The sequence below is a fragment of the Neolamprologus multifasciatus genome, chromosome 5 (genome assembly GCF_963576455.1).
Source record: "Neolamprologus multifasciatus chromosome 5, fNeoMul1.2, whole genome shotgun sequence".
Classification (NCBI taxonomy): domain Eukaryota; kingdom Metazoa; phylum Chordata; class Actinopteri; order Cichliformes; family Cichlidae; genus Neolamprologus; species Neolamprologus multifasciatus.
This window is the reverse complement of record NC_140443.1, coordinates 30399969-30421152: the sequence shown is the minus strand read 5'-3', so window position 1 is coordinate 30421152 and position 21184 is coordinate 30399969. Positions and strand designations below refer to the sequence as shown.

The 21184-nt window shown below is 38.7% G+C and overlaps 1 protein-coding gene across 1 annotated transcript in view; it reads right to left on the bottom strand.

Annotated features, from left to right (window-relative positions):
* Positions 1-3415: 3415 nt before the first annotated feature.
* Positions 3416-21184, bottom strand: part of LOC146519079 (caM kinase-like vesicle-associated protein) — a 42552-nt gene continuing 24783 nt past the window's right edge. The window contains exons 2-11 of the mRNA XM_085159267.1: positions 13626-13733; positions 13397-13528; positions 11278-11352; positions 10637-10775; positions 8025-8145; positions 7852-7927; positions 7555-7691; positions 7281-7359; positions 6309-6396; positions 3416-6124 (exon numbers count right to left, since the gene is read on the bottom strand). Coding sequence (XP_085015393.1) covers positions 5762-6124; positions 6309-6396; positions 7281-7359; positions 7555-7691; positions 7852-7927; positions 8025-8145; positions 10637-10775; positions 11278-11352; positions 13397-13528; positions 13626-13720 — 1305 coding nt within the window. The 5' untranslated portion in view covers positions 13721-13733 and the 3' untranslated portion in view covers positions 3416-5761. The remainder of the gene's footprint in view (positions 6125-6308; positions 6397-7280; positions 7360-7554; positions 7692-7851; positions 7928-8024; positions 8146-10636; positions 10776-11277; positions 11353-13396; positions 13529-13625; positions 13734-21184) is intronic.

Genomic DNA, 21184 nt, shown 5'->3' with positions numbered 1-21184 from the left:
GAGGAATGGCAGGGAGCGCCACTGCTCTCTGCTGCATCTATTCAATCATAGCAGGGGTCCTGCTCAAACATGCATTTCATGCTATCAGCCAGCAGGTGGCATGTTGTCATCAGTACTGTTCATGGGGGATCAACTTCTTAGAAAATAAGTAAAAACACATGACACCTATAACACTTTAACTTATTCTATGATTTTATGTTGCCTGCAACATTTACTGACTGTGGTACTCGCACCAAATCCCCCCAGTGCTACTTGAAGTGCTGGATTCCTAAACCCTATAATTAAATAAGGTATTATTGGCTAAATCTATTCAATAAAAAAGTATCAACGCTACTAATATAACGATAAACTGTTAAGGATGTTGGAGTGGTCAAGCTGAGCTACTGTTAGGCACCTTAGTTTATTCTTGGGGCTCTTTGGCGTAGTCCTCCCAAAAATTCAGAAGCACAACATAATTAAGTGTATATTTGTGTATAGAATAGTTTGTATTTAAGGAGGGAAACTGGATAGTTTTAACCTATTAGCCTCATTCACTCATTCACATATAAATAAAAATGAGTGGGAAACATAAAAGGAACATGTTGTTTACATTTAGCTTTACTCTCTGTTTAAAAGGCTTTTTCATGAAATACTAATAGTTAAATAAGATAAATAAGAGTACACAGAGTGATTCACGGCTCCAGTTACACTAAATAGGTTCAGTCAGTTTATCTATGAGATTGTCTACTGACAAATATCAGTATTTCAAAATTAACTTATTTGAACTTTATGTTGCATCCTTATCACTGTTTAGCTCACACATGCATGTTTGTATGTTCAGGTAAGAAACTTCTATACTGCCGGTATTTTAATGTGAGCATATGTATTTAATGTTTGATTTGCAGGCATTTTGCTGTTCCTTTCACTGACGTGACTGCTGAGAGAAACAAACCTGGTCACCAGAGGGCAGTGTCAGCTTTTCTCTTATATACCATACCAGCTCTCTACAGCATGACTGAAGTATTTGGAGTGAAGTGTGGAGACTGTTTTTCCACTCCAGGTATATTTGCATTTGTAAATGATTACACTGTTCGTGCTTTCTTTCTTTCGACATCCAACATCATCTTTCTGTGATTAGACCATTGTTGAACATACCTGAAAATCCATATATTTTTAAGTCAGTACCTCAGATCTTGTGCTTCATGTAGATCAGTCAAGCACTGTGAAACAATAGAACCATAGATGTGAAACAGTAAACTGGACAGCTCAGCAACACTAAAATGTCTGAAAGATCACAGAAGGCAAAGTTCATGGTGGCAGAAGAATTTGGTTGGTTTAGAAAAACAACCTTGCATCATCTAGCAAAGTCAAGAACACTGAGGTAGGCCGGTCATTGTCAAGATCTGCAGTCCAGAGTTAACTTCATGAATGGAAATGCAGAGGATTTACAACAAGGTACATATGGTTACACTCTAGAAAGAGAAGAATGAGATCAGGCTTTCCCAGAAAACTTAAAAACAACAGAAAACAACAACAACAAAAAAAGCCTGCTGAGTTCTGACAAAAAAAAATTGGACAGATGAAGCAAAGATTAGCTTGACTGGACATGGTGGAGACCGTGTTATGTCATAGGCATGTGTAGCTGCCACTGGAACTGGTGTTTATTGCTCGTGTGAGCAGCAGGATGAACTGTGAAGTGTAGAGAGTTGTGCTCTCTGCACAGATTCAACCAAATTTTGCAAAACTGAGCAGACAGCACACCACAGTGTAAAAGTGATTGGAGCAAATAAAGTAGCAGTACAATTCTGGAAAAGCATCTCAATGAAGGAAGCAAAGCATTTGGTGACGTCCATGGGTTCCAGATTTCAGACAATCACTTACTGCAAACAATTTTCATCAAAGTATTAAAAGCAATCTTTGTATTTAAAACCAAACTAAATTTAATAGAGAGAAAATGGCGGAATATGTGTAAAAACGACTGTAACGGCAAAACTATCAGTGCAAACTTTTTGTACAATTTAAAATTCAAGTCTGTACTGATTTAAAGTCTACTGTGGTGGTGTACAGAGACAAAACTAAAACAAATAGGTCTTTGTTTAATAAGTTATGGACCTAATTTGTAAAACCATGTCTATAAGAAGTATAGCACTTAAGTGAAAGTGTCTATTTTTGACAATATTTAAATATGTATGTATCAATTATTATTTTTAAGATTGGGGAAACCTGCAGTCAGCTGAGACTGAAGAAGTCACTTGGATGAGTGACGAAACGTTTCTCCCAGAAAACGCTACGTCCAGATGAACAGAATCAACTTTTGGAGATATCAATTATTATATATTGCCATTTGCCTTTTTTTTCAGTATATATTTGATTCATCTTGGAAAAATACCACAGATTATACTCAGTGTCCTTATTGCCCTAGAAATATTATATATAGACTGTAAAAACATATTACTATAATATTTCTTGGCATTAATTTAGATGCATTTTTTAAAATTTAACATTATTCATTGTCAAAGTTACACTATTATAGACTGTTTACAGATAATAAAAACTGAAACATACACGTGTATTCTGTAGGATTTTAGAGTGAGAGGGAGGTAAGCAAGTTCATATGGGAATGATTTGTTTTGATTTTCTTTTTAACCTGCATGCCAATAACTGAGTCTATCTGTTAATCACTACCAGATTGAGGAAGAGGTAGTAACATCAACAAAAACACCAAAAAGACCATCGATAAAAAGAAGAGATTCATTCTTGCTTGTTGCTGTAATTGCACATTAATTGCGCAAAATTTAGTTCACAATGTGCAGTTATTGTCTTAGCTTTTAGCTTATATGTAAGCATTGCCCAGAGGAAGAACATTTTTGTATTCCATATCAATTTCTCTTCTCCTCTCAGCAAGGACAGATTCTGATCACTGGCATTTCATCTCCACGCAACTGCTTGAGAGAGTGAGGAAAAAGACACTTCTCTCATCCTACCATTCTTAATGAAGTCATCCAATGACAAAAAGACAGAGTTAGGATCCCCTTGAGCCCCGATGGCTCTATCAATGGCTGCATACTATTGCAGAATGGGCATTAAAAAGAGAAAGTCTCACTAGAGGAAGCCTATTTAAACCCCGGAGGGCCTGGAGAGTGAGCTCTCTGCATTATTATTCCAGTGTGATGCAATTCAAGTGTCTTGGAAAGTGTCACCAAATGGCACTGCTGGGATTTTTCGAAACACGAGTTCACACCCCACGAGGATGGGTGCTAAGCTGGTGCTAATTGAGCGCGTGTAACACAGATGCTCTCCTCCGGGTTAGGGGGAAAGCAGAGTGTAATGACGCAGGCTCTTTCCCACATTTTCTCAAAATAATCTTCACTGGTTTGAAAGATGCTGTACACAATCTTTGCGCTTGGACGAGAAATAAGAGCTGATCGCACATGGATAAACAGATGAATCCAATTTTATTACCATCAAAGTCATCAACTCAGTCAAGGAGTACAGTACAGAGCTCACAAATGCAGGACAGGACCTACAGATGATCACTGGTCCTGGCAACATCACATCTACGAATACACCTGGAAGTGCTCGGCAAAATGAACAGACATGGGTTATTAAATACAAGGTTTATGAGTATGGATTGGAAAAAAGCATTGCTTCAAACTGTGCAACAGTATATGAACAGTATTTATTTGCCATCTAAACAAAGAGAACACACTACATGAAATAATCTATTCACATTAAAAAAAATCTGATATCTTTCTGACTAAGCATCTTCTTAAAGATGAAATATTCATCCTAAACAATGTAAGAAAGATGGTGATGCAATCTGAACGATGCTTCGACTAATCTACTTTAAACACATTCAAAGAGATACTTTTATGAGTAAACGACTGTAACAAAAAAAGGTCAAACTTGAGATTCTATAGTAAACCTTTTCTTTTTTTCTTCCCATTTAGTTTCAAATGGAGAAATATATATTTTTATTGTATAATTTGACAGGTGTGGACAGTAAATATTCTTGACAACAGAGTGGGGAAATCAGACAAGCTGGCTGTGCATAAGCCATGACATACTACACTTGATTTAAGTCATAGCACTGGCAGAGTGGCTACTGTCTTCATGTGGCCCGTGTTTCGGGCTCATGGGAACTTACAGTCCACCCATCGAGACACATATGAATTTGACAGCAGCCATATGTCAGTGTCTATGTAGGTCAGTGGCCCTCATGGGCCTGACAGCTGAGAAAGGACTACAGACTTCTTCTTACAGGTATGTGGACTGTATCGAAAGGACACCAGGAATCACAGTTTCTGCAGCCAGTCAAATATTGCTCTAACTCCACTAGAGTGATTACAGAGGTTTCCTTCTGTAGCTCATTATTAAAACTCAAGGGGATCAGTGATAAGAAAAGATGAGATTGTTATTACTGTTTATCAAGTATAAGCTGAAAAATCTATGAAATAAAAAGAGAGAGTAAGAGCCAAATAAATAAAAAGAAACATAGAAAAAAGCAAAATGATCATGTACATAAAGTTTTAAATAAATACATAATAGAAATAGTAAAAAAAAACACAGTGTAAATATGTGGTTGCACATCACAGTACAATACAGGTCAACAAAGAGTAAGTGATGGTGCCCTAATTACAGCAAAGTCACCACAGTGCATGAAGTATTTTTGAGTCGGTATCTGGACGCAAATGTTTTGAACAAGTCAAAGATGGCGGGATGTCACGAGGGCGTCTAAAAAAGAAAAGCTACAAAAAAATTTGGATGCATAGAACTGCTATGTAAAAATGGGAGGAAAAGAGTGGTGGGGTTGTTTCACATTAACAGCGGGGGCGCCAAAGGAACAGCAGCAGTTGATAGCGTAATATACAGTATGCTTTTGAAAAGAACATTAGCCTTCACATGGCTTGTGGCAAGAGACGACAATGCTGTGGCCTGTGATAAGACGAAGCTGGCTGTAGCACATCTTTATCCACCAAGTGGGTGTAAAATGAACAGCAAAAGTGAGAAAGCATGCTGTTTTGGCTACTTCTACAAAGGTCTCTATGTACAGAATCTTTACACTTACAGCTAAGAGGTTCTTTCCTGAGCAGGAACTTAGCAAAGAAACATAGTGTCTGTGTGTGCTTATGTGTGCAGCTGCCTCGTTCTAAACACAACACTGGCTTAAAAACTCCCAGTCGCTGATTAAAAGCCCATTAACTGGTAAGTGGAGAATACAACAGACGGTAAAGATAGCCATATGTGTCAAGTGAGAGAAGTGCCCGTGATCTTCTTCAGGTGCGAATGTTAAGAAGCAAAACTTTTCTACCGATTCTACAAACAAATACTGGAATTGCGAGGATAACTGCAGGGAGAAGTTTCTCAAGTCGGCTCATTAAAGAGGAATCAAAGCTGTTTTCAGCACAATTATGTCTTCCATTATTCTCTTATCACTATGAGAAGAAATGGAAAGAAAAGGTTAGCTGCAAGCCACAGCTTGACAGCAAATTGTTTCAGCCCTAAAACTAAAGATTTTGAAGTTAGTGTTTATATAATCTGATGCACACTGGGGGAGGTCAGGGGAAAAAAGCACCGTACATGGGTAAAAAAAAAAAAAAGCCAAGGCAACGTAGCAGTCAGGCTCAGGAAAGGTAGCACACAGCTTCCATGAGATGATACTAATGCTGCAAGTGAAAGAGAAGCAGAGTCAGTGTCACCATGCTAGCAGCTAATGTACAGTGTGCAGGAGTTGGTGGGGACTGCAGAAGTCAAACAGGGGGCGGGGGTGGGAGGTTGGTTTTTAACCCTGCTCATCACCAGCTTCAGCAGGTGTGTGAAGGGCAGCTGAAGCTTCACCGTTGCAACGCGATGCGGGCTCGTCCCCATGTGGAGCCGGGCTGGGCTGCTGTTGGTCTTCGGCTGAGGGCGCCACCCCGGCCGAGGCCTCTGGTGCCGGTTGACTTTTCTCCACTCCGGCGGGGAGCTCTGTGACCGGAGCGGTTGAACCCTCAGGTGCTGTGGCAGATGAAGGAGCAGGAGGGTCGGCAGCAGCCTGGGGAGCTGTGGAGTCTGCTGGGGCCCCGGCTGCAGGGTTCGCCGCCTTTGCGTCACTGTGCTCAGGTGCTCTCAGTCTCTTCATGATGGTGGTGACCCGAACAGCTTTCTGTGGGAGAATTAAGATCAAACTGAACTCAAATTGGTGCTATAAGTCTCCTAAAAAATGCAACTCAGTTACACAACGCTGTACCCTGCTGCTGTATATACTTGTTCAAAGACAGTAGAACTATTGTCGAACTTTTTGAAAAAGAAAAAAAAAGCTTCCGGAAAGAGAGAACAAAAGGGCTCACCTTCCATTTAGCTCTGGCAAAGTTCTTTTCTATTTGTGCGCACACGTTTTCCTTGATGTTCTTATCTGAGGCTGCACCACCAGAGATCCTGTTGCACAAAACAGGAGAAATACAACTTCACAACAGAGATTCACATTATCCATACCTTCGTGTGCCATGGGCGGCTACACACAGTATAACTCAATTTGCTGTTTGTTTTATCGATTGGCAAACTTTTCTAAGGACAAACTAACCTTTAAGGATCATTTTTATCTTGGCTATTTTTCTTCAGGAGTTTGGCATTGACAGTCTATTTGTGTTCATAGGTTAGACGTGTGAAATATAAATAAGCAGTGGTAACTGGGAAGCTAAAAAAATGCTGTATACAGGTTATAAAGTCAAGTTGATAACATGAGATTATATTTATAGAGAAATGTTACAGGTAACTCCAATTAAAGCACATTTAAACATGCAAATGGGATTCAGAAGAATGTTAATCAATGTATTTTCAGGGAACCAAGTTTTGAGACTGTTTGTGCCTGATCTTTGTCTCAGACGCAGCCAATAATAATAAGCTAACTGCTAATAATCCTACTATAATGATCGTAGTATATATATATATATATCTGTCTGTACCCTATCTGCTCCCTAATGGGTGGGCTACTCTGAATCAAACTTTGCACAAATATTGTTGCACCTATAGTGAACATCTATATGCTTAAAAATAATAAATATAATAATAATATTATAATAAATATTTTTGCTTGATGTGTCGCTGTCACCTGTGCAGAATTTGACTGTCAGAGAGTGCACTGAGAAAGTGCAAATAATGCTCAGGACAGTAACAATCCTGGAAATGTTAACCGCTGTTTCTTTGCATGATTCTACCAAAAAACAAAATGAACTTCTGAGAAGCCTTTCAGGTCAAATTAATATGGTCGGATCAGAGTCCTCGCATTTAAATGCACAATTTATCAAAGCTCCGTTGCCTACCATTCATGGTTTATAGCCTCCTGGGCTGTCAGTCTCTGGTCTTGATCCACCTCCATCAAACGAGCAACCAAACTCTTAGCTGTCAAAGAAAAATATCGTACAGAAGAAACTCAACAAAGAACAGGTATATTCCCCCGACAGACGAGAACATAAATATGACATATGTTTGAACACTCTAGCGGAAAGAAGAGGAGAAAACTCTCAAAATCTGAAATGTTTACCGAGCAAGCTGTCAGTGTGTCGCTTCACAATGTTATCTTTATCCTAAAAGTACCTGAATCAGAGATTTCATCCCAGTATGGAGAGTCAAACTCATAATCTCCTGCTAGGATCTTTCTGAACAAGTTCTTGTCATGGTTTTCATAATCATCATCATCAGTTTCATCGTAGAAAGGTGGGTTGCCTGACAGCCTGATGTAGGATAGAGTGAAAAAGGAGTGAATATGTGGATTCCAAAAAAAGCCTTCATCCCATATTTAAACAAGCTTTTGCTGTAACAGAGCATTATGGATCAATCAAATTTCCACATGTGACTGTGAATAAGCCTTCAAGTCTCATAAACATAACTTACAAAATATACGTGATGACGCCTGTTGCCCAGCAGTCCACAGGTCTGCCGTATCGCTGTCTGCCAACTACCTCTGGAGCTGCACCAGAAAAAAAGACAGTCACTAAATTTCTACACGTCTGTAAACCAGAACAAGCACTGCCTCGTTTGCATGTTGTGAAATTTAATATTCTCACCCAGATACTCTGGCGTCCCACAGGGCTCTTTGATTAGTCCGTTCTCCAGCTTGGCAAGATGGAAGTCACTGATGACTATTTTTGAGTTCTTCAGGCGGTTGTAGTAAACCAGGTTCTCCAACTGTGAAAAGTGACGTTTTGCAGCTGATGTAATATTCATATTTAAGGCATTAAAAAAAGCGAGTTTAAATTTCCAGTGGGTTTCAAAACAAAAATAAAGAGAAGACTTGAATGATGTAAATGTTTAATTATGTATTACAAAGTAGGATTTCAACAGTTTTCACAGCATTCGTCACTGACACACATTTAAAAGTCCAAAATCATACAACACCTACCGTTCTCTAATTGTCTCAAATTTGCATACTAATGAGTTGCAAGACAGTGGTTTTTAGCTACATGCTAATGCTATCCCTCTCACTGCTCATAATGATAACCAGTGTTGGGACTAACGCGTTATTAAGTAACGCGTTACAGTAACTACGTTATTATTGTGGTAACGAGCACGGTAACTAGTTATTATGCCAAAATCAGGAACGCGTTAGTCGTTACTGGGATTTAGATAGGGTCGTTACTCGTTACTTCGTGTGGTGGCATCGCGGAGCTTCCACAGATTCAATAACATTAGCAAGTGTTGGAGGCAGCAGGTGGAAGAGAAGGAAAAGAGACCCGAGGCGTCCAAGTGTGAACTGAACTACAGGTAAGAAGTTGTGACCTGCAGTCTATCTGGGTCAGATATAAACCAAGTTTAGGTGGAGTTTATTTTCGTTATTCCGACTTTTTCCGTACTGCGTACTAGCTAGCATGACGGAGTTTCTATACAGCTGGGTGGGTGCTATGAAGTTAATGATGTTGAACTTTATTTTGTTCATAAGTTATTAGAGTTGCCAACCGTCCCGTCTGGTATTCAGAGAAAATATTACGCGTTTCTTATTGAGGTGAAAAGGAACAGTTTGTCCCGTAATTCGGCTACATTGAAAAAGGCACAAAGCTGGAGTTATTCTGTGTCTTTGCTGCACAGCTGTCTCTTCTTCTCTCTTTCTCCCCCCTCCCTCTCCTGTTTCTACTTCAATCATGAAAACTGATCAATGATCAGCTGATCGGCTCTCTTGTTTGTTTATCGCCCACTTTGCGCCAGAAAGAGGAAACCAGCTACCTAAAAAGGATCCTTTTTAGGTAGCTGAGAGCTAGCAAAGTTTTGCCAGGGGCGCCAGGTGGGGCATTAACAGGGAGAGGTGGGCACAAAGAAATACTTTTCTTTCTTATTCTCATTTAAAATGTCTAGCTTTTAAAAAATAATTATCTGAATCTTACAACAAACGATTGATGCATATATACCATCAAAACAGTGAACATCACTGTCACAACAGCGTTTGTTTTCATTCAAAGGCTTTATGATTTTTCCTATAATGGCCGGTCTCTAGTCATCTAGTCAAAATGCCCGGGCCGATTTTTTGTCCCCGTCCAGCCCTGTATGCAGCTCATCTGCAGTCTGGTGTTACCTAAATCTTCCTATTCAGAAGGCAGAATTTCTGAGTTCTGAGTACAATCAAAGCACCACGACTGCAGTTTTTTGTGTTGGATGTAAAAGGCGCACATGACGCTGTGACGTAGGCTAGAATCATGGCAGCAGTCAATGACGGTCCAGGCGTGGGATTTCTCTCGTGGAAACATGCACATTATCTTTTCCTTTCTATTGGTAGGTGGCACAGTGCACTTGTGGCAAGTAAGCAAGCTAGAAGACTGGCAAAGTTATGGAAGCAACACATTAACAAGAGAATTCTGAGTAAAACCAAAGTTACTTTCCCTAGTAACTAGTTACTTTGAAAGTAACGAGTAACTTGAAGTAACTGAGTTACTTTTGATAGAAGTAACTAGTAATGTAACTAAGTTACTATTTTAAAGTAACTTACCCAACACTGATGATAACACTAGCTAATGTTTGCCATGGTTACTATATTGTAGTGTCTTAGTTTTATGAAGCCTATAATCATTATTTTTGGAGGTATTTGGTGAGAAATTAAGGTGCTGCTATCTTGCTATCATGGTGCAATGATGCTATCTTGTAGAAAAATGCTAACTTTATCAACAAGAGGCTACAAGGACTAAACATTATCTCATATGGTCTGAGATTTAAGATAAGTAAGACAACTCAAGTGGGAAGGAAGTGGTGTGTGCAACATCCCGCTGCAGGAGGCAGCTGTCAGAGGGTGGAACAATTGTCGACTATGCACAGTAGGCAGGTAGCCTGGCAGAAAGGGAAATTAATTCCAAGAAGCAGATGTTTTGGATTGCACACCTTTTCTCTAAGCTGAGGTTTGTTGTTGAGAAAACTGATAACGGTGCAGAAATGTCTTTCAATTTGGTTTTTCAGGGAAAAGTCATTTAGCCATTTAGTAAAACTGGACTGAAAGTTGCTGGAAACCTTTTTACATCGTACTCTTTATTTCAATGTGATGAAAACAGCTTTTAATTGATTAACTGAGAACATTTAGATGTATTTAAAAATGATATTCTTTGTATATTCTTGTCTCTTTTAATGAACTCCAGTACAGTCATGTTGTTTTGAATACTTCTGATTTGATGATGCGACTTGATATCCTGAAGCATATTACCTTGAGATTTCTGTGAACAATGTGGAGTGAGTGGAGGTAGGCAACCGCCTCCAACACTTGGCGTACCACATTGCTGGTGTCCCGCTCTGAATAGTAGCCTTGATCCAGGATCCAGTCAAACACCTCTCTGCCTGTTGCACTGTGGAAGTTGTTGGAAATTAGGAATGCAATTTCATTTCAGTAGTAAAAGCTTTAACGAACAGTTTAAATTTAAGATTTACTAAAAACCTTTCTGTCTTGGCCTATTCTTTTTCTTCCTTTGCTCTCTACTATTAACAGTTTAGAAAAAGAAAAAAAAAACATCTGTAATTTAAACTGAAATAAAGGCATCCTAATTTGATTATTATTTAACAAGATTGCATAAAAGATTTCCGTATAACCAAAAGCTTTTTAAATCACAAAAAAAGAATCCCATGTTCTGGAATTCCATTGGACACAGTACATAAGATTACAAAATCATGGAATAGCTAATTTCACAATGAATGCCAAGTGACTGGAAGTCCGAGCTGTTCTTGTATCTACAGGACCTTGGGCTCATTCACCCCAAGTATCAACAATATAAACAGATACATTTCAAGTTTAAGTTACGGTCAAGACAAGCAGAAAGCTTTTCCCTTGGCTCATCAGACATCGGAACTCACAGTTCAAGGAAGAGGAAGTACTCTTTTTTGGTCTCAAAGACATCCACCAGTTGGAGAATATTGGGATGCTTTACCCTGAAAAGATGTGTCAAAAAACATAAGAAGAGAATCAAGTCAAATATCAGATAAGATCTGAGTCATTCATTCTTTTAGAAGGCTAATGTAAATATCTTTTAATTTTAATGCACATAAACAACATGCATTCTGAAATCTGAGAGAGGGAACAATTAGAAAGGAAAAGACAAAAACTGCAAGACATATTTAAATTCCCATAGATACGCAGATTTGTGTAATCTGATGTATCCATATGGGCATATATCTCAAACATTTATATCATGAGCATTGACTATGCCTTCAACAACCACAGCAACATGCAAGAAACTCTGAAGGACATTCACAAGCCTACTGGTTATTTTCATGATCATTTTTCCACAGTGCTGACTGTGGAAGTCTGCTAAAAAGCTCTGTCTTTAATTGCTTCCCTATTCAATCACTCCAAGCACAAAGTTAATTTTGTGAATGGAAAATTGAGATTTGGGACATTTATGAATGATTTTCATCGTGCATCGCAGGTGTTGTGTTTCATAACCATAATTTACATGTCTGAATCAGAATCCAGACACGAGCTGTGAAGTACTGGAGAATTTTTAAAGAGCACATACTCATTATCTGTTATATAAATGTTCTTGTTCAAACCTGCCATGAAATAAATGGCAGAAAGTAGATGCAGTCCAGCATATTACAGACCAGCTATTACCTACTGTAACAACTTATGAAAGCAGATAAAAACTATTTTTTCTGTTGTTGGTTACGACTGGAATATTTAGTTTAGTTTTAAAATAATCAATGATGCCTAAAAACTGCACTTCCTGGAAGGGCTACCTGAGGTTGGTTCCAAAAGTGAGTCAATCCTCAAACACCCCCAAATGAACAATGTCCAGCTTCATAGTGACAGTTTATGTTTCACAGTATGATACAAAAATATTTCCAGAAGATACTAAGGTGTATGCTGTTGAGCATTTCTGGTAAGGAATTTTAAGGCTACAATTCAGTGGCAAAAAATAGTATCTAATATTTAAAAATGATATTGGGTCATGCAAATCTAAGTAGCTATACCCAATGTCTTGATGCAAACTCAATCATCCAAGTAAGAGAAAAAGAGAATTCTGTTCAACTGGATTTAGTTTTCTCCAGTGACTTCTTCAGTCTCAGCTGACTGCAGGTTTCCCCAACCTTATAAACAGTACCTGAAACTAGCACCACAGAATGAACAATGGCCTGTGAGGTCAGTTCTTTGATCATTAATACCTCTTTAATGTTTCCATACCAAACCAACTAGATGTGTACTAGATCTACTACTAGATCTGTTACTTTGCCCGTGTTAAACTATGGCTGCATCACATGTTAAACTGAGATTTAAACCTCAAATCCAGGATATTTACAGGGGCACCAAAACATGAAACTAAACAAGAAGAAGCTAAACTGACAGAACATACAACTGAACGTTATCTTGAGTAACAAGAAAACAAATGGAAGAAGGTAACTTGAAAGAGTAATCTTTTTTTTTCTATTTTCATTCTTTTCTTTTGTAATGTCAGCCCGAATTTGTCTCTTCAAAATGTAATTTGATGTTTTGCCAGCGATTATTCACAGGCTTTGACACTGTCGTCTTACTGCTCAACCCCCTTCATTGATGACTACAACATGAAATGTGGATGCAGTGCACATCCCTGTTATTAAAGTCTAATTTTGAATGGAATAATCGGCGTTTTCAAAGGCTCCTTGTAAAAAAAAAAGCACTTTTATGGTAATCTCACTCTACTGCTTTGCTTGCTGACAGCGACAAATTGTTTGATAAGGCTCAGGTTATGCTAATGTGGGCTTTACCAGAAAGTCAGATCATCAAAGAGAAGCTGAAGGAAAATCTCTGATAATAAAGGCTTTAATAAGTGACTGCATATGATCACTCAGCAGAATGAAGTTCACGTTTCTGCTTTCTTAAAGAGCACCGAGCTGTTTCTTCTTCTTCAAAAAAAGATGTTTTCTGTGAAATCATTTTCAGTAAAATTACATATAAAGCAAGAGTCACACAGCAAGATGAATCAGATGAAAAACTCACATCTTCAATATGGCAATCTCGTTTTTTGCAGCCTTACGGACTTTCCTCCCATCCTTTTTCAGGAATTTTTTACATGTGTACATCTTCATTGTAGTTCTGTCCTTGGCCCTGAATATCTCACAGAACTCTTCCCTGAAAAGATTTTCACAGCACTTCAGTTTTTCTTAAACAACAAAATGGAATTAAGCATAATTCAACTTCACAAGCAAAAACCTTCCGAGATACTTACGATTTAACGATCTGACCCAGGTCATATTTATCCGTCACGTCTGAAGGACTGTGGTAATCCTTCTTTTCCCCGATTGTTAAACAGCCAAATGGCATGGCCACTCCTGACCTGTGGTATAAAAAAAGACAGAGCGAAATAAATAAGAATAAAGATTAAAATCATTTCAATCTGTCAGGTCATTCCAACTACTGCTGATTTATTCCCTCCCTCTTACACTGGATGATGACTCAGCTGCAACATATCCCTCCCTCAGCCATAAAATAATTATTCCAGTAATGCTGAGAAAGCATTTCCAAAGTGTGAGCACTAAAGAGTCACCAGAGGCAGTATGAGTGCAACAGATTGTTTTAAACTTGCTAAACAGAGCTTTCATGATCCAGCATTAATAAGAATAAAGGCATAGGCATAACTGCTACACAGTCCTACCTTTATGTTACATCTCATAATTTTGAAAAGTCTGCACTGAATATACCAGCACTTTTCCGTGGGCAGAAACTTACAAAACACAGGGGTCAGGGAGCAGCAGGAGTAACGGTTAATTCAAACACAGAGCCCAGTAAGGTGAATCCCGCAACAACTGAAGCATTTCCAATCAAGAAAGGGAACCAGCAATTACCGGCAGAGCACCCAGAGAGGGTGTTGAGGGAATTCAAGTATTTTCTAAGCTCTAAATCAGCACTTTAATATCTAATTGAGTTACAGTATTTCTGTAACTCTCTTTAACAGTTTCAATTCCAAACTTGTTTGTTTGGTTTTGTTTTTTGTTTCTTTTTTTCTTTTTCTTTTTTTTTTTTTGGGGGGGGGGCTAACATAATTCTATGTTAGCGAGTTTTCACAGTTTTCTATTGCTATTTTTAGTAAAGGATTCTATGATTTAAAAAATCCTCCAGCACTCATTGTCAGCTAATGATACATATTTTGATGATATCTATTGAAGTAATAATATTTTATAATTCCTCCGCCAGGAAGGAACACAGAAAGATGCAAGGCAAGCATCAGAAAACTATGCACTTTTTAAATGTGGCCCACTTTCTTTATAAAAAGTGATGGAAGACTTTATTTTATTTTGTTTATTTGGATTTCTCTCTGCTTGCTTTATTACAAAAGTCACTACACATCACTGCTACACATTAAAGGTTATATTTGCGGCTGAGGTGTTATAATTATTGTAGAGTTCAAAGGAGAAATGATTTTTTTCTTTGTAATCTTCTCTCCGCACAGTAAAGTCAGGAGCAGTGAACCCAAGACCAAGACCATGACAAGCCGAGCTGTTTCTGAATTTTCATGGTTCGCTGCGGTTAGCATGTGTATTTTTGTTTATGGCCAAATGCAAAATTGTGTCTGAAGTCAAAAATTCCCAATCCATCTTCAAACACTTCACAGACTTCAATCAGCTTTTTACGTGTCTTTAATTATCTCAAACCTCAACTCTAACTCTTCTCAGTAATCTTCATAGCAAATCAGACACAAATCAAACAGATCAAACACAAAAGAGAAAGCTGTTACACACAATTAATAAATTCACTAGTTTAACAAGAAATGTATCTCTGCGTCGTATGAAACTGGTAATGAAAAAGAGATTAGTCACAAATATAGCAGTGTATCAAGCACATGACTCAGAGTTTTAGAATCTAAGGCCAGGCATCTAATAACCTCAGTCTAGTCCCTCCTATCACTCCAACTCATTCAAAAAGACATCAATAACCAGACAACAACAGCATTTATTCCACAAGGACCTAAACTCAAGCAAACTAAAAGCCATACATGATGCTCAGTGGCAACACACTAAAAAGTCTTCTAACTGTTGTACTTTTTAAATAAAGTTATGCAGCAGTAAATGCTTATCAATATTCCTATCAATCTGGGAACACATTCACTAGTTTTGGGGTGCCAGAGAATTTGGGCTAAAAAAGCTAAATCAAAACTAAATTAATTCCAAACAAACCCAACGGTTTCCAGACTTCATCAGACTAGTTTCCTCATTTGCTCTCCATGCATAATGCTTAACACAACCAGAGCTTGCTCAAAACGACTCAACACTACAATTGGGGCAAAAAGTGGACCACTTAAAAACCATCATATACACACAACCGTGTTGTTATTCATTCAGAAAAGCCTTTAATCTTACTGAGTTGTGACTTGGTGCTCCAATAAGGAAAAAACACCTGTTTATACCCTTGATTATGGACAAAGCATTTCACAGCTGGCTGGAGTGTGGGATACGGTCTTTCAACAATTTGTATAAAGATAAGAAGTTTGTTTCTTTTGAAGCGCTGTCTCAAAAAGTTTACGTTGATTTCAGTTTTTTAGATATTTTCAAATTAGATGTTTTGTCTCATCTAATTCTGAGTGTTTCCCTATGCACCCTTCCACTTCTCTGCTGGACCTGATAATTAAAAACAAAACGAACTCGAAAACGATTGGTAATTGGTAAAATGTATACAGTGTTTAATGACCACAAGCTGACTAGCTTAGAGGGCCTTAAGCATAGATGGGAAGGGGAACTAGGAGAAACAATACCAGAGACAACTTGGCTACAGGTTTCAATGAATATCTCCAACTCATCAGTGTCTCTTAGATGATCTGTTATACATTTTAAGGTTGTACATCATCTCCACTGGTCTAAGGATAAACTTTCAAGAATCAAGACGGATTTGGACCCCACATGCGGCCTGGGTAAGACAGCTCATCCCACTCTGCTGCACGTGTTTTACATGTTTTACACAAGTTACGTGGATGGAGCTCAACCTTTGAGACTAACTCCAAAATAACAGGACAAATGATCCACCCAACCCCTGTGATTTAAATGTTTGGTGTGATTCCCTCTGAAGCATCCCTGAATAAACTTGCTCTATCACCTCTCTGCTGGCCAGAAGACTTATTCTCACCAAGTGGAAGGACCCTCGGCCCCCAACATTTGGCCTGTGGATTAGAGACGTGATGTTCATCTAAGGAAGATTAAGTCCACCATCAGAGGGTGTGCTGGAAAATTTCATCCTTCCTGGCAACTGGTCATTAGTTATATTGACAAAATGTCATCCTGTGATATGGAATCATGATTCTGTTATGTTGAATGTATATAGCCCAGTGGCCCATTGTCTTACATGCCTATAGTTTTGTGTGTACTCTGAGTATATATATCACTATTTTATTTTTCACTTGAGATCTGTTATTGAGAGGTGGGAGCAATGTTGTACATTTATCGGTATATGCTTATGTGTTTAACTGTTGGAAAAATAATTTTAATCAACTACCTGGATCAAAAAAAAGTGGACCACAAATGGAAACTTCTTTTATCATTATTTTCCCCATTCCCCATAGACTCTATAGACTTATGTGACGGTATCTGCCTGAGTAATACCCTCTATATCACATGATAGTAAATCTTGTGAAAACATAAGAAGTGTTGTGTTTCGCTAATTTAGCACCTTTAATACCCGAGAAATGGAGACGCTTAAAGGACTGTGCTCATTGATTGGCAACACTGCCTCCAGTGGTTAAAAACAGTGTTAAAGAATAGCTCTCTGCATCAACTTAAGTCATGAGGATGCCTATGGTATGAGAATACTGAGATATTGAGAAATGTGATTTTATTGTGTTTTTAACAACCAATGTGGAGAAAAATACCCGTCCAAAACCCAAAAGAAATGGAATCAGCAAGACCGTGGATCAAATCCCCTGATATATTCAAGAAATCCTGAGAGAAAACAGTGGCTCTCTCTGTGTCTACTAGTGTTTTTAAAAAGGAATCATACTACTTATTAATCCAGTGCAGATACCTTGGGGCCAGCAACCACAACACTGCATGCTTGCTGACTGGACTCACATAAATATTCTCTTTGCAAAACTAGGAATGTAAAGCAGTAGTGGAAAACGCCTGAACAGCATTTTCTAGAGATGAACATACGGTATAAAATATATATTTCCTATCCATGAAGCAACCATTTGTATTGTCACTTTGTGACGCAGGGTAGTAGGGAAAATGAGAACCTTCTTACATAGTAAGAAGGAAATTTGTCTTCTGCAGCTTCTGATATCCAATCTAAATGAACAAGGCGCAGCTGAGAAAACTGTGAAGAGAAAACTTTGTGCTCACTTCACTTCCTTTTCTTAACTGAAGCACAACACTGACTTGTGCAGTCAGTGAGAGGAGCTGACCTTTTTTGGCTCCCTCTCTTTCTCTCACTCTCAGTACATTGTATATCAATGCTGTGGCTCAGTAAAATTGCGCTGCAAAGATGAAAGGAAAGTTCTGCAGGGATGGTGGTTTAAATGGAGGACATTCTGAGTAGGTTTAGCAGACAGAAAAAGGCCAAAACACAAAAAATACATTATGCTAATAAATATTTACGTTCAGCAAGTAGCCACACATGTGCATTTCTAGGAAAAATGCACATGGGAATCAGAGAGTGGGCACACAATTTTGAGAAATGAATTGCATGAAGTAATCCAGAAAATTAACCTTTGCGGTTTTTGAAAAACTTTATCTTGAACCTGCAAAGCCATAAGAAGCACAAGGGGAGAACATACGCAAAAAGTTCAACACCAGATAATGTAATTCTTCAAAGAACTCATGAAGCAATGTAATGGAAGCAGAACTTGTCAAGCACTTGAAGCAGAAATAGCAGGATGCTTGCTATATCACATAACAGAGGCTGCATAATGGATCCATTTCAATCGACCGGCATCAGCAACATTCAAGCATTATCGCCCCGTGTTCTGACTGTTATCTGCCTCTGGGGAGCACTACTCAATGGCTCTTAATGCTTTATGTGCCACTATGTGCTGTGACACTGCTGTGGGCCCACCTTGGGACACAGTGCTATATCACCAAGGAATTTATGCTAGTGCTGTGAGGATTTACAGGACAAAAGATGGATAGTGAAAAAAGATGGAGGCTTATTAAGTGCAATACCTCCTTCAGCCAGGCAAGGCCATCAGGAAATGAGTCGTTTTAGTTCTTTGTGCTTGATGAAACTCTTGCAGTGCCTGGAAAAGCCAGGGATTAGACTAAAGGCAGTGCTGAAAGTGCTTTTTGAAGCACGTAAGGGGGGATTATTTTAGCTGCTACTGGGATATAATGCAGGGTTACTCCACAGGGAAGTAGTTGGTATAGTTAGCTTACTTAAGTGAGCCATTTTTTCCTTGTTTTTAAGAAATGTTTCACTTCATGTTTAGTTGTTGACTCTCTGTGCGGCGTTCTTTCACACCCTTACCCCCCCCCCCCCCCCCCCCGCCTCAGTAGCTACTAAATGAGGATGCACAGTAAAGATCAGATCCCATACATTACGCTTGTGCTGACTGTAGGCCATTACATACTTCACTGAAGCAAACCCGAGCAGTGCTAAGCTGCAACAGTTATGCACAAACCACATTTTACACACATAACTGCTCATCTTATATAAGAATAACAGCATAACACATGATTGAAAACCGTGTCATATCTTTTTAATATCACACATTTCTCATTTGAAAACATTTTTCAGGATCAAGAAACATAAAAAGCTTTTATGTCGCACCTAAGACAAAAAAAAATGAGACTAATATACTAATAAGATACCTTTGGACAAACAGAGAGGTTTCACTCAAACAGCAGGAAAGTTCCCATTCTCCATTTAGCCTTCTTCTATAACCGAGAGATCACAGGCACGGTTTGAGGGTAACCCAGAGTTAGCCACCAAAACGTGGCAGAAGGAAACCAAAGGATAAACTGTTACATGCAGTTAGCTGTGTTTGACTGGTTAAATGTGACATAGTTGAACACTGGTGTGCCAGCGTATTATTAAAGAAGCCAAAGCGCAGCCAGTGTGGCATATCAGACCTTGAAGGAAACACACTGTAGCTTTATAATGTTTCACTGAAGCTCTGCAGTCACAGTCCGATCATTTACTATTAATGCTCTTCTGAAGATTTTAGGTAGCAAACATAACCAGGAGATCATATGAATAAGTGGTCAAAATTCATCTTTCACACAAATACCATCCATGCTGAGTCTCTCAAGCACACTACTTGAGTGTTTTGGGCAAACTACTGATTCTGTTTTGACAAGGCTAAGATAAAATATCATCTCTCTCTGTGTTCCTAAAGACTGGTTGGAGCCTGAGTCTAAAAAGACTTTGGAAATAAACATTCTTGACCTTCGTTTTCTTTCATCCTCCTGGGATTGCCCAAAAGACTGCGAGAGCACTTTGCTTTCAGCTAAAAAGAGACAATAAGGGCAGCACAGATGGGCACAGTGACAATTGTGTAAGTCTTAATAAAGCCTCCTTCTGAGCAGAAAGGTTCTATTGCACGCACACAGTGCAAGGAAACTATTCTTTCTGCAGTGAAAGCTAATAGAAAGCACATCTGTTGGATTGCAGCAAGTCAGGTCTGAAAGCCCTCAACTTTAGCTGTGCCAAAACAATGGAAAACTAATGGGCTTATAAATAACACTCTGGCTACAGTTAACTTTGAGTTTCAGTAAGAATTTATCGACTCCTTCATGTTTTCACGACTTTCAAACAATGACTTCAAGATTCTTTTCAAATCCTACCTTCACTGAGATTCACACAGACTGTCAGCGTCAGGCGATGGGATTGGTTACTATGGGGGACATAATACGCAGAACCTCTGTAGCTTTTGTTGTGTAATTGTTGTATTTGCATCTGTACTACAAAGACCATGGTGCTCTTCTATTCATTCCTGACTGACGGTAGAACAATATATAGCACTGAAACAGAGAGCACATTTTCCAGTCCTAAGCGATGTCTACAGACATTCAATTCAGCATTTAACAACCTGTCTTTGTAACTCACATCAATAACTGTATCAACATTTTTACTAACACAGGTGTTGTCTAATCTTATGCTCCTTGTTATGCCGACCTGTGGCATACACTGTATTCTGTTTCTGTTTCTGATGACATCATATACATGTCACGTGTTAAACACAATCTCAGAGGTCAGACGAGTGCTATATTAAAAAAATGACCAACAATTGCTTTGTAAATCTCACCTGTCACGTCTGCTTTCTAAGTGAAACGTTACTAATTCAAAAAAGAAACCTGACTTTACTTGCAGGTGTGAAGTTTTGAAGGTGCAATAATAATTTTTAGCAACACCAAGACTGTGAAGCAGCTACTTTTGAAGTTGGGTGTAGACACATAAAACAAAAGGTAGTGTCGGCTGTGAAGGGTGAGCAGGTGTATGAAAGCTACAGGAAGTAAATCATTAAAATGACATGAAGGCAGTCCAGCCGTGGTACTTTAACTCAAAACCTATGTGCAATTTTACCCTCGTAGCTATTATGAATTAAAGATACAGGCAAATATAGATACTGCGCTGAAATCATTTACTATTCATTAATGTAAAGCTGCCCAACTCTAAGTGAACTTTTATAAACAGTTTCAGCTAAGAGCCGAGACAATCCATTAGTGTGGAGAGTAACTGAGAGGCCAGCAGACGCGGTGGAACACTGATGGTATGCAATAAATCTACATCGGCAGTAAGTGACCCCAGCAGTGCCTCTGTTATAGAGGCCAGAATAATAGCTGCTACTATTCCCAGAAAAAAAGCCGA